This window comes from Branchiostoma floridae, chromosome 16 (genome assembly GCF_000003815.2).
Source record: "Branchiostoma floridae strain S238N-H82 chromosome 16, Bfl_VNyyK, whole genome shotgun sequence".
In the NCBI taxonomy this organism is placed as follows: Eukaryota; Metazoa; Chordata; class Leptocardii; order Amphioxiformes; family Branchiostomatidae; genus Branchiostoma; species Branchiostoma floridae.
Window position 1 is genome coordinate 9647856 of NC_049994.1, and position 13653 is coordinate 9661508.

The 13653-nt window shown below is 38.6% G+C and overlaps 1 protein-coding gene across 5 annotated transcripts in view; it reads right to left on the reverse strand.

Annotated features, from left to right (window-relative positions):
• LOC118403184 (G patch domain-containing protein 8-like) overlaps nucleotides 1-13653 on the reverse strand; it is a 186424-nt gene that overhangs the window by 16468 nt on the left and 156303 nt on the right. For all 5 annotated transcript variants that reach the window (XM_035801745.1, XM_035801748.1, XM_035801744.1 and 2 more), the window contains one exon: nucleotides 4167-4310. In XM_035801745.1, coding sequence (XP_035657638.1) covers nucleotides 4167-4310 — 144 coding nt within the window. The remainder of the gene's footprint in view (nucleotides 1-4166; nucleotides 4311-13653) is intronic.

Consider the following 13653-nt stretch of genomic DNA (forward strand, 5'->3'; position numbering starts at 1 on the left):
TATACAAAGCTGTTCATGGTGTTGAACTCCCATCCACACAAACATACGGGATACTGGTGCAAAACACAGCCTGTACATACCCCTGTCCTTGGTGCTGAACTCACCACCCCCTCAAACATACAGGACACTGGCTGAGATGAGTCACACATCTGGGAGTACCTCTATGCTTTTCAAGACTTCCAGTGCATTCCTTAAGGTAGTGGTGCTCAACAATCCTCTTAAGGACTACATTCCCTATCACTACATCTACATCACAGTTGATAACTCTGATGGCTAAGGCAGGATTCTTGTTTCTATAATATTGGAACCTTTCTGCAATTATAGTACATACTTCACAGACATATTAAAACTAGTATATCCTGTTTCCTGTGGTGCATGTTTTCTGTAGTCCAGTTATTCATGATTTCTCCTTTATAAATTGTGCTTTCCCTAGAATCTCTTAACAGAATGCAATTACTCAAGCAACTGGATATGATTTTCCAAATGGTCAGACATTTAAGATAACATCCATTGTCTTTCGTCAGTGACACATTAAACAGATGTTGAAAAATAAAAAAATAAACAGTATTACGACAAACTAAGACAATAACCATGACCCAACTGCAAGATAATCAGGTAAGCACAACAAGATGAAACTCTAGTGTTCATACGTCCATGTTTTTGTACATTTCATTCTAGACCAAACATGGAACTTTTTCATACAGGTTGGCAAATGATCAGTCACACGAGCTGCTGACAAGCAGTTGCTTAGTTACTATTTGATGAAAATGGATGACCCTGTCTTTATTGGTGACACATTTCCGATGTTTCCTCCAAGAAAAGACTGACACGGCATCTGTAACAACTACACCTCATGCAATATGTGTCCGTCCATCACCAAAACTTCCAGAAACTGGCTGAGCGTGACAACTAAATTTGGAAAACTGCCGGATGCACATCCAGGGGAGGGAAAAATGATTAATATTTCAATTTTCCTGGACAACTTCGACAAATTTCATGTCCTATCTGCCAGTCCATAATGCAGCCAGGCATCAGTCTTATTCAAACAACCATTGATTCTGATATGAGTTGACACAAAGGTCAACTCCGGTATCCCCCCGCGTCCCGTGTTTATTGCCCTCTGACCCGCCCAATCGACTTTTCCGCAAACCCCTGATCATTTTCTCGTTGTCGGCAGACCCAATCCCCAATGATTGGCACGTAATCAGATCTTAAACATTTTCCAGTGCCGGGCCCAAACTGCACTTAGTGCCTTGTCGGCTTAGATAAGCTGCCCTGGGTTAAACTACAAGCTAGGGCAGACAAGCTGGGATCATGACCAGCCTTTCGACGCGGATTTTAACAAACCAAGACAAGTGCTACATGTGCTCTTCTTGTCTGCGCCTGAAGAGATCTAATGAATATAGTCACCGCTAACAACATGCACACTGCACCTGAAAAAGGTGTTGACTATAGACTCATGTTTCCAATGAGGCTGTAGGATTAAAAAAGAGACAATACTTTCCACAAACAACTGAAAGAGCTGTTACAATTTGAATAGAATTTGAGTGCTATAGCCATATATCATGGGTTGGTTTTGCTTTAGGCACAAAAACTTTGGTCTTAGAACAAATACTGACATCATTTGGACAAAAGTGGTATAATTATTATCTGAATGAAACAAATTTTGTCAAACCCTTCCTATATCTTTTACTACACTTATGTGCAAAAGGGAAAAAAGAACAGGGCAACAATATTGAATTTTCTAAAGGCTTTAGACAATTGCCAGAAGATTACCTCAGACACAATAAAGCACTGCTAGAGACTGGTTAAGCAAGCCTTCAATCCCACTGACAACGTAAGGCTATTCTCTGAACTACTTTGTACACAGAAAAATCAATAGTTTCTCAGAACTATGCTGACAATGTGGTGCCAGTATGTGCAATCTAAATTTTGGCACTGAAAAGGCCATTCATATATTAGCTGATTGTGCAGATAACACTTGTGAATATAGCAAAAAGGCACATGGTTACATCAACTATCTTTGAAATCAAATATAGGTGTTGTTGAACCATGCAACAAAAAAGTTTAGATTCCAAGGCTCATATCACTCAATTAGTATTGTCTGCTTCTTACATTGCAATGCATGTAAATGCTTGCTGTCCAGACATGAATACTTCTGCACCCAGTTCAAACAATATTTACTAGCAGTCAAAGTTTGACTTTAGAAAATCAGAAGCCAGTAATATCTTAATCCATAGAATTCTACTGCTATACTTGAGGCTTTACCTTGGTGGTATAACGATTATGATTTGAATCACTTGGCCACCATATGTTGGCATACAGCAACTGCATGTTGGCATGTGTAACAGACATACCATGTACTCTAACATAGTGTATATGATGTCAGTATTGACAGTATTGGGAGATTCCCCTAGCAATAATGCATATGCATCTCCAACTTATGATTTAGTATTACAGGAAATAATAGCATTACTAATGAAAGTTTGATGGCCTTAGCCTCTGCTGAAATGATGATTTACAGTTTTGAAAACAAACCAGAAAGTTTGATACCGATAGTAAATAAGCCAATACTAGTGGGTATTTAGAAGGATTTACAACCAATATCAAAAGCAAATCTGGAAAATCTCCTTGCTTCAACGTTATGACGATTCTTGCCGAAAAAGGATTCCGTGTCTTAAACTTGTCACTTTAAGACATCAATCAGCCTTATTTCCATAGGCTTTATTATTAGCTTCCGTTGTTGATAAATATGTCTACAACGAGACGAGCTACTTTAATCTTAATCTATGTCGAAATTCATCATTCCATGCATGATTCTCGTGCACTTATAGCTCTTATCTTATTAATGCAAGGAAAGAGCAAAGTAATCTAATACTGTGACCTAGGGCAAACTAATGATCTAATCATACACAGAAATTATTGGAAAATTTGACACCCTGGTTTTATCGTTCCAACATCCTTGTCATGCATCATGGGAAAGTCAATGTGACAGACCTTATAGAGCCTTCACACTGAGAATGAATCAGCTGCTTAGGAATCAAGCAGAACCAGCCAGAATGAAGAATTTGCAAAATTTGTGACACATTCGGGTGAGAATTCCAAATAGACTTTAAGTTACAACTTCACTTGAGAGGCCAAGTGAGCCGGAATGCCGGCTGAATGAAAACTCTTGACTGTATATTCCTGGGTATTTGTAGTACATTCTAGAAATTTTCACTGCATTCCAGATATTTGTGTTCATTCTTGTGGCCGGCCAGTTTACCATCGAATGAGATCACAATGTTTCAAATAATGTTGGGATGCCTTAGAATGTGGTCGTATTGCAGCTAGAATAGTTAGAATGCACTTTGAATGCTGTTCGATAATTCTCCACCTCAAAAGTTTTGACCGTAACAAAAAACATTCGGGACGGCCACCAGAATAGGCAAAATTAACTTTCAGAATACACTATAAATTCCAAGGAATATACAAAGAAGTTTTCTCAGATCGCATTCTGGCTCATTCTGATTCTTGTGTGAACCTTTACAAATGAAAGGATGGTCCCAACCTTGGATTTAATCAGAAAGTCCATTTTTTCTCATCCGAAAGTCTGTTTCTGCTGATCCAAAACTCTGTTTCTGCTGATTTCTGTTGATTTTCCTTGCGTGATAGATTATGTCACTTGTGACAGAATCCATCTTGAAGAATTTTGCAATCGCTCATTATATAAAAAGTTAGAATTATATATGGTCATCCAAATTCTTGTTGTAACCAATGCTGTTAGGCTATATCTAATTTATCTACAAATAATATGGTGTCAAGAATGTGGCCTGCACACTTGAGGGCAAACCCTAACTACAGCAGGTTTAGAAAGCATAGACTGAAGCACACACTAATCTGAAGTCTGATCTAAATCTCTCAATGTTCCTTTGACTCCATTCCAGGTTACACATCTACCTATGTCTTGTCCAGGGGGCTCTTTAGAAAGATAGTTCCACTAATCAATTGTATAATGGCCATTACTAGGCCAGTGAGAAGGATTAACTTCAATAAAATAGAGGAAAAGTGCACAGCATACAATTCATTCAATGACTTTTACTTCAATGCTTTGAGCAAAAAAAAAGTTGAAATATCGTATAAATAGTATGATATAATGTACAGCTGGCAGTGACAAAGCCACCCACCTGTTTGTGAGCATGGTCGTATGAGTTGATGTGATTATCGAACTCCTGGTGCTTGTAGTACTGTTTGTCACACAGCTCGCAGTAGAAGTTATCCTTCAGGTCCTTCAGTGCCTCTGCAATGGCCCGCTCCTTCTCTGCATTCTCCTATTAGCGGTGGACAGAACACATACATGTTGGTCAGAGAGGCGAAAATGGAGTAAACTGTAGCACGTTGTGCTGAAAGCAATTTGTTCTGTGTCACTGCCTTTGTCTTTGTACTCAACGAGGGGGGCTGAGAGAGGTGTTAGAAAGAAAAGGGCAGAGTAAGTTATCAAGTTTTCATCCCGGTGACATTCAACATCGTTTCCAAAATAACGGTGAAGGAACATTAAAATTTTCTACCATGAGCTGGTACAGCTCGCTATTCTTTTCAGTTTGCTGGGGACGGACATCAACTCTTACCTGAACAGTCAAGTCCAGAACCAAGGAACCAGTCCATGTAGATCAGTTTAACATAATGCTAGAAAAGGCTCGGTCAATAACCGTGTCTGCTGGTGACAAGTTCAGGCAGTAATTAGACTCTTGAGGATCACTTTTACTGTGAATGTCCAGCTATAATCTTGGGTTAATTTTGGTTGATAGCTTTTGCAGACACAGGCAGAGACAGACAGATGCAAGGGTGGTGGTTTTACTGTCTCACTGTCTAAGTGGATTAAAATTAGGCCTCAGAATGGGTCAATGGCATTGGAAAGGTCAATGTTATGTCGAATTGTAGATGGAATAAAGATTGCCCGGGTGGCAAACGATGGGGTGCAGAAGAAAGCAAAGACCTTTGACACAGGCAACTCAGAATGACAAAATTGAACCTTTCTTGGGTTCAGGCAGGGTGGTCTGATCAGGACAATTTTTCAAATTAAAACAGAAATCATGAATCAAGAACGACACGTATGCAACAAACAGACAGAGTATGTATTATGAATAAACTAAACCTTAATTAACCAACATTACAAATACATTGTGAGTTGAGACTTATCCCACATTGACAGAGTCAGCCGGAAATTTGGGGTAAGACCCAACTTATTTGTCGTGTTGGTTAGTTAATCAATAATATCATTTACCAAGACAGATGAACCTTTATGCTAGAATACACACGAGAGTGCTATGAAAATAGAGGAAGTGTGTCAAAATGATTAAATTTCATTCCCTTATTCCAAGATTTTAAACCTTTAAACCTGCGCAGGGTTTAGTAGAATCATGGCAATTTGATAATACTTGCAGAACTACTGTAGAAGTAGATTAATCATATACTAGTAGATAAACCTTTTCCCTGATGCCTACTCTTGCAACAATTCAACAATAGTGATAAAAACATCAGTTAGCAAGGGGAAGGTTAAGCCTTAACCTCTCTGCTTTGACTGACAAGACCTCATCCCATTCCAACCGAAGCACTTACAATATCTCAGCAAACAAGAGAGGGAAGAAAGAGGTCTTATCACAACTGAAGTATCTCTTTCAGTGCACTGCTACGCTGTTTGCCTGTTACACTTCAAAGAGGCTCTGCAACAAATCTTACAGCCTATGTCTCCAGGGTTGTAAGGAAAAGTGCCGATATTGACAGCTGACAATTGGCTGGAAGGCACTAGAGCAGAGAAAGAGCTGCTATTGGATTTAAAGAGCCGCAAGGCTTCAACTTAAAAGTGAAACCAGGGAGACAGTATTGGTGACTCTATCTTTGCTTTTGAATAAACTAAAAAAAAAAGAATCTGTTTCCAACATTCTGTCAAGTTTAGATACAAAGGCATATTCTGGAGTTAAAAACCTTTGTCGTTTGAACATTGCATTTTGTGTCAATCTACATTACTTTTAGAACTTTGACCCAGTACATTTATATGTGACCTGTGAGTGATGTACATGGATGTTAAGCTACACTACATTTTAGTTCCACTCAGACTGCCTGTTGTACTTAAAAAAAAAAACTAATGGATCTGAAATGCATTAAGTAAGAATACCTGTAGAAGAACAGACATTGAGCCTTTTCATTTTACCACATAAAATAAGGTTTAGCAATTATTGATGTCGCTAACAATATTTCAACAAACAAAATGTAAACAGGACGGAGGTATAATCATAACTGAAACATCTCTTTCATTGTTTTGTACAAAATGTATTTAATATATATATTATGTAACATACAATTGTTTGATGCTTTCTTTTACAAACATGCATCACACTCAAGTCAAGGATGGATTTGACATTGGCAAAATGCAAAAAGGTGAAGGTAGGAACAAAACTAATGGCAGCAAACTTTCTCAGCACACCATGCATCAATGGGTTCAAAAGCAGGATGAATTGCCTGTGAAGATGTACTTGCTTACTACAGGCAATCTCACATGTGGAGATGGGAGCATAGACGAACAAAAAATCCTTCCGTCAGTAGTTTTCAACACAGGTGATATAGTAACTACTTGGCAGTGCCAGTTTGATAGGCAATTCTAGATCTTAGAATCCATTTCTTACAAAGATGAATGTACTTGGAAACATACCAAAGGTGAAGTATAACTTTCATATTCCTTTACAAACTTTGCAACACAAGACAAACTATTTTTGACAAACAGTTACAGTTCCAACCTCTAACTTAGCCTTGTCCATATCATAACCTTTCACTTTTCAATCCTCAAATGAACATTAATGAAACGCTGCATCAAAGCGTTTGATCTGTAGAATCAATCAGTGCAAGACGCCGTACCCCTATGTCAATCCTAGCCATCGTATGTTTGTAGTGCGTGCCCAAACTAAGTAATAGGAAGGAACAATAAATGCATCGTCATGTTTTTATCCAGACCTTTCTTCACATCTGCCCTGTTCACGTTGCTCCCCAACCGTAACATGTCATCGTATTTACAAAGAGACGCACGAAGGATTTACAGTGGCTTAGTCATGCTGGATTAGATGGTAAAGAGGATTTGTGCATGAGAAATCTAGAGGATCCCGGAAGTGTGAGAGGATTTTACAAATTACCCTGCAGGATTAAGGGTTGGATTAGGGTTGGAATCCTCATGGATAACCTCCCCAGATTAGGGTATGAACATGATAGATTGTTGAGGGGCAGTGGTTGCAATACTCTGCAGAAATGAAGGTGTACATTTTTCAAGGTCTACAGCATATGGGAAGCTTTTTCCGTCATTCTTATAGTTAAAGGAAAACACAGAATTAAGAGATGGCAGACTTTATACCGTACCCCACAGCTACCCTTTTGTATATGATCCTTACGGTACCACAGTCACAATAGCTGAACAAAATAACAACAACAACAACAACAACAGTTAAACAAGTAATTGGAGAGACGTTAGAACTCAGAACAGAACCCAGTTGCTTGAGTAACTGTTATCTTTCATGTTTTATGACCAATGACCTGGATGTCTAATGATCATTGACAAAATAGCTTTACTGAGAATGTGTGGCAATGCCTGCATTATGTACTGTATGCTGGAAATCACAGAAACACAAAGACTGACAAGAAACACAAACCAAACAAAGATACTTCCTCTAATACAGTTAAAAATAAAAATTTCACTTTAGCTAAACTGTATGTAACAGTACAAGAAATATCTACATTACACCCTTTCTTCATCATTCAAGTTGTGCAAATATCAAAGTCTTTTAATTTTGAATTGAAGCAGTCCTATACATTATATGCAGCAGCAGTACTTCTGCACTGCTTTTTTTGTATTCCTGCCCCTCTCTTCAACTGAAGTTCAAGGGAAAACGTTTAAAGAACACCAGGCTTTTGTGCTGTATCACCCATAGGCAGAGTTGGGAAGCGGGAGTAGTTTGAAGTACCCCGTTAAAGTCTCAAAGTTAGTCTAGAAGAATACATTATGACCTGCACCTGGCTAGAAACATCCTTCATCTAATCACCTTCCCTTGAGTTGACTATTAGGTTTAAAAAGTCTTTGAAACTAAGACCACCTGGGAATGTTTTACGTCCCAAGTGTGAGAATTTAATGACAATCTCGTGTCGGCTAGGCTTCTGAAAAAGTCTGATACTTTTATCTCCGCTGCACACTCCCTTGTTGTCTCCGTGGGGGCGGTTGGCAACACCGTGCAAAAGACAGGTATATTGTATGGAAACGTTTCTATGGATTTTCTTGATGGATAATAATGTTTGACTGGAGTTTGTTGGATAAAGACACCGTGGAGTTTGCCGACAACTGGGTTGGCATGATGAATGGTTGCAGAAGAAACTTAACGGTTCCAGCCTGAATTGGAAACTGGTAAACTAAACAGGTGTGTCGAGCTTCCTGGCAGGTAGAGATTATACAATACTGATGGACCATGACCCAGTCTTTTTCTTTTGCTTAGTTCTGCATGTGCTAAAGGTGTACCTTTACCTTTAAATGGGAAAAACAAGATGACCTCTTTTGCACTTTGTACCTCCGATCTTTTCCAGTCTAGGCAAATTGTCCCTTCCTGGTTAGGTATGAGTCTGGTACTTATAAAAAAGATTGCAACTTAAAAAAAAGAAAAAAAGGCATATCAATCTTTGACCTTAATCAGTAGCAACATGATGTCATAGGTAGGAAATTTCCTCTTGAAATCTGACTGGAAACATATAGGAATCCATAAGCATGTGGTTTCCTGATCTCTATGCAGGGATAGGGAACTGGAGGGCTAAATAGGGAAGTATATCAGGCTATTGTTGCAGGGAATGGCCAAGACAGCCTTTGTGAGGCATTGCAAAATAGGTGTGCGTCTTCTCTCTTTGCTTATTTACGGACATAAGTCAATGGCTTTGGCATGGTAACAATGTAACATTACTGTAAATGCATTTAAGTTCGCGGGGACTTAATTTCGCGTTATCGAGGAAGAGGAGTATTCGCGGTAGTTTTAAGTTCGCAATAGTTCACTGTAGTCACATACTGTAATGGAGAAATGTTCAGGGTGGTTTTAGGTTTGCAGTAAGACTGACTTGCAAAAATTGCGAACATAAAAGCACCGGAACGTTTCTGAATTTACAGCATAGTTACATGCAGGCTGTCCTTGGTGCTGAATACACTGTAGCTGTGCCTGCAATCACCTCTCTCTCTCTCTCCCTCTCTCATACTTACATATAAATAGATATCAGGTGTCTTTGCAGCCAGTAAGTATGTGATCATGTGAGGCTGATTTACGTGATCAATGCACCTCCTCGAACATGGGACTCCTGTGTTACGTCCCTTCCAAAAGACGAATTTGTGACTCTTTGGGTGGTCTCCCATCCAAGTACTGACCGGACTGCACATTGCTTAATTTCCGAGACCAAGGGGATGGGGAGTAACAACCTGCCACACAGCCATATGCCTGACTGTTCACATTCTGCTTGGAAGGAAGTATTTGACAATTGTCCTACACAATGTGCAGTGATGCTGATACTGCATGTAATCAAAATAAGTGAGATGCTACCTGGCAAGGATGCTCTGTCTTCAGGGCCACATCTACGTCCCACTGCCTTAACAACTTTGTAATAAACTGTTCAGTCTTGCGTTTCTATCCAACTAGCTTAATTACTCAACGGGGTACCTTGTCTCTGAGGTATGTGGGTATGTGAGAGTGTGGGATGCATCAATCTATGTAAGCCCAAAGGGAGAGGGGGTTTATGTCCTAGGCTGATTTATGGACTCCAAACTGTCATGTGAGTTTAACAAACTGGTCTGTTGCTTTAACAGGTTGTTAAGATATTGATCAGCACTTTCTATGCCGATTGTTTTGTATACTTCATAACGCGTCAGCTTTTTCTTTACTTCAGTAATTTCTGCTTTCTAAGAACCAAGAAATATATGTCACCATTAACAAAACTGGGAAAAGCAACAAAATTTTAACTGAATGACAGCAGATAGAATAGATTTCACCTACTCACAAAGACATGCTGAAAATACACAAGGTGGGCTGCACAAGATGTTGACAAAAAGACATGTGAGCATCTTCAGCTCTTTTGCATTCATAGTTAGGGTATAAAAGACCAGTTTCTACCAGATCACTTCAGTGTCACTGACGAAAGATAGTGGACACTATCTGAAATGTCTGTCCGTTTCCAAAATCATATCCAGTTGCTTGAGTTACCACTTTTTGGCAGATGTGTGAGCCACTCCCCTCCTCAATGTCATTGCACAACAGTCAATTAAGGTCCCACTTCTGTACACTTACATGTACATCATGACATAAAACTGACAATGATGGATAACTGATAGAATCATTATATGCAAACTTGTCAGTGTCTTCTAATGGAAGGGATGTCAAGAATTAGGGCAATAACTCTCCATCATTTTATATTTTTAATGATTAATAACATAATAAATCATGCAGACACTTCTTGTTTGTTTCATCCTATTTATACTTTGTATAATCATATAATAAGCCTAGTACAACAAATAAGTGATGAAACAAATGGGGTAAGACAGACTGAACTTAAGTTTCCAAACTTTTTAGGAAAGTTTTACATGGAAGAAGGGGGTATTCCAAGCTGCTGTGGTAATGAATTCTTTCATTTGATCTTTGCCTAGTTTTGCAGTCTAACATGAAGTCAGTGGCAAGAAGTAGGAGACAATTTCAAGATCAATTCAGAATGCCAAAGATCAATCATTCAATTTCAGGCTTAAAGAGACAACCTTTTGCAGTTTGTTTTTGAACATGTGAAATAAAGATTGGTTGCATTATGGAGATGAAAGATGTGACAACTTTGAAGGCCCTACATGTATGTATTCCCATATACATGCAGTGGACATAATCTATCTTGTAAATTTTATATTAGTAATTGACATTTTTGCAACAATAATTCAAAAAAGCAAGTTGATTTGAAATATCTTTGCAAATAAACAAAAATAATGTCTAAGATTAAAACAGAATAAAAATGTAGGGTATTAAAGAACCTTTCAGGCTACCCCTCCCATCGAAACTATTGAAATGGACTAGTCCATGCAGGTTTGAAGTTATGTGTTGGTATTTTCATTTTTTTTTTTCATTAGGAGGGTGAACATATATACATGCTTGCAACTAAAAGTCCAGATAGTTACATATAATAATACTGCAACGTCCTGGGGGTGAAAATAGCAAGACCTATCTGACCTGCACAAGCCCGTCAGATTCTTAGGAATGGGAGGAAAGTGACGGATCAAGATGAGATGTTTTATGAGGAATTTTGGCTTCCTCCGGGGGTGGAGTGGAAACGCCTTGTGGCAAGTTGGGCACCACGGGGCATGATTAGGTTTGCTGGGCTGTGCATCACTGTCAGGACTTGATAATGAACCCATGGATCTCTTCCTACCTCAGTCACTTCTAGCAGATGAAGGAAACCGGGGAACCCATCTGTCAGAGAAGATTTGGAAACTGGGATCTTAAAAGTTACTTTCCTGTGTCAGTGACCCAAGTGGCTTTGTTTGAAATATACATACTGTCAAGCTACAGATGGATTGAATTTATATACAGGAGATGTTAACAATCCAAACAGTTAGTATTAGAACCATACATTTGAAATTTTGAAAATAGCTTAATATGTACGTAAAACCATGTTGCAAAATGAACAAATATATGCAGTAGATTGTAATGAAATATAAGAAAATGAATAATGTCATAGACTGAAAAAGTTGATTCCGAGATCAAAGAAGAAGAACTGTTCATTTGTTCGCCCTTCCTGATCAACTAGATGTCATAAAGCAAACTTTTTTTGGGGTGGGTGGGTGAATTTTTTTATTCTTACGTTCACATCAGTTTTGGGTTTCCAGAGGATGTCATCCATTTAATCAAATCAACATGGCCTAATTACCGTACACTTGCAAAGAACAGCAATACACGTCACATTTTGTCACAGATTTACTAACAGTAATCCTTTGAGTGCCAGAATTACCCACGAGGAAAACATTAATGTCTTGAGTGGTTCTGAAATCATGGACTGAGGAAACATTATGAGGTAATACCTGTTCCGTAAGTTGAGATGTAAATTTCCGGATGCACCCGAGTGACCCGGAGCTTCCCAGACACTGTGACAAGAACATCTATATAGTATGTGTGACGACTACATTTTGTAAATTCCCTCCCCAGGCTACCAAAGTACCCTTTTACTCCTGCTGATGTAGACAAGATTTGATACCAAGTTCTGCTGTTTTCCTAAGACAGGTATCCACCAGGGAAAGGTCAGAGTTATTTACCTAAGCCTCGCCAGCAGCACTCCATAAATCTTCCAGCTGACATTGTCCTTAATTAAAGCTAGGGATGATGAATTTATTGCTGACAAAACATGTCCTGCAGAGAGGTTACATTGTCATCAAACTTTGTAGTAAAACTTAAGACAAACGGCATCTAGTCTGTCACATGCAGTTCAATCACAGATTCTGAATAATGTCTTCAATTTTAGTGTAACTCATCAGTGGTAAGGCTTTGTAAAGGAAATCTCTTGTTTATAATTTTGTAAATTTGTCTTTTTTAAAATGAATTGAGAGAAGGAGACCACCTAAAAATTTTCTGGCTATGAAGAAAAAAAATCGCAATTTGCCTAGCTTTCCGAAAAGAGACACTGTATATTATTAGTTGCCTGGTCTTTGTAACTTCCTACTCATTTAGAATTCCTATGGACAAGAGTTTTAATAAATGGTACTCGCTCTTTGTCCATTTGGTAATCCTTATCTCAGCAAGATCTACAATCACTAGAAACATGTCCATTTGTCTCTGTTGCTTCTTACATGTACCTGATCCATAAGAGTATTCCATCTAAAATTACACACTGTGGCATTGTCTCTGATATACACATGTAGTAAAGTACTGTAGACCAAGAACTACATAATGTGTATGTTTCTGAGACCAAAGAATAGAGAGATGCTTCCATTTTATATGTTGAAGGGGCTACCCACATGTCTTGAGATGAATAAAATAAAAATAAAACTTGTTTACCATGCAAGAATCCCATGTCAGTTCTGCTATATTTGAGGAGCCTATCTTGTTTCCCAAGCATGTTTTCCAGTAAGATAGGAGGATGACTATATCACATGGCCACCTATCTAGTTAGCCCCCCCCTTTAAATTTGAGTTGAGAATCAAATACACAGATCCTGGCCACCTATCTAAGTAGCCATTAAACCAGTACAAAAGTGGCTACACCACAATCAAATTTTAGCATTTTATACACTTTGCAAAGATGGGTGGGGCTCTAGGATCATCTGTCTATTGTCTTTTCAAAGTGCCAACTTTGCAACCCTGGATAAAAATGAAAGAAATAAATCAATTGTAGCAATCTCTCTACTCTGCTCTGGACCAATGAGGAAGGGGAGATTTATTTATTGAAAAGGATTCTGAAATTTGTTGCCATGTATATTAGAATAGAGTTTTACCTAAAAAAGGAGTATTACATGTACACGTACATCTACCAACATTTCAGCCCACCCCCTTGCACTGCATGTCAACTAATACCTGTAATGCCTTTTTGATGACAAGCTTATCACCATCTCCACATGTTACATGAACAAGGTGACATGACAAGGTTG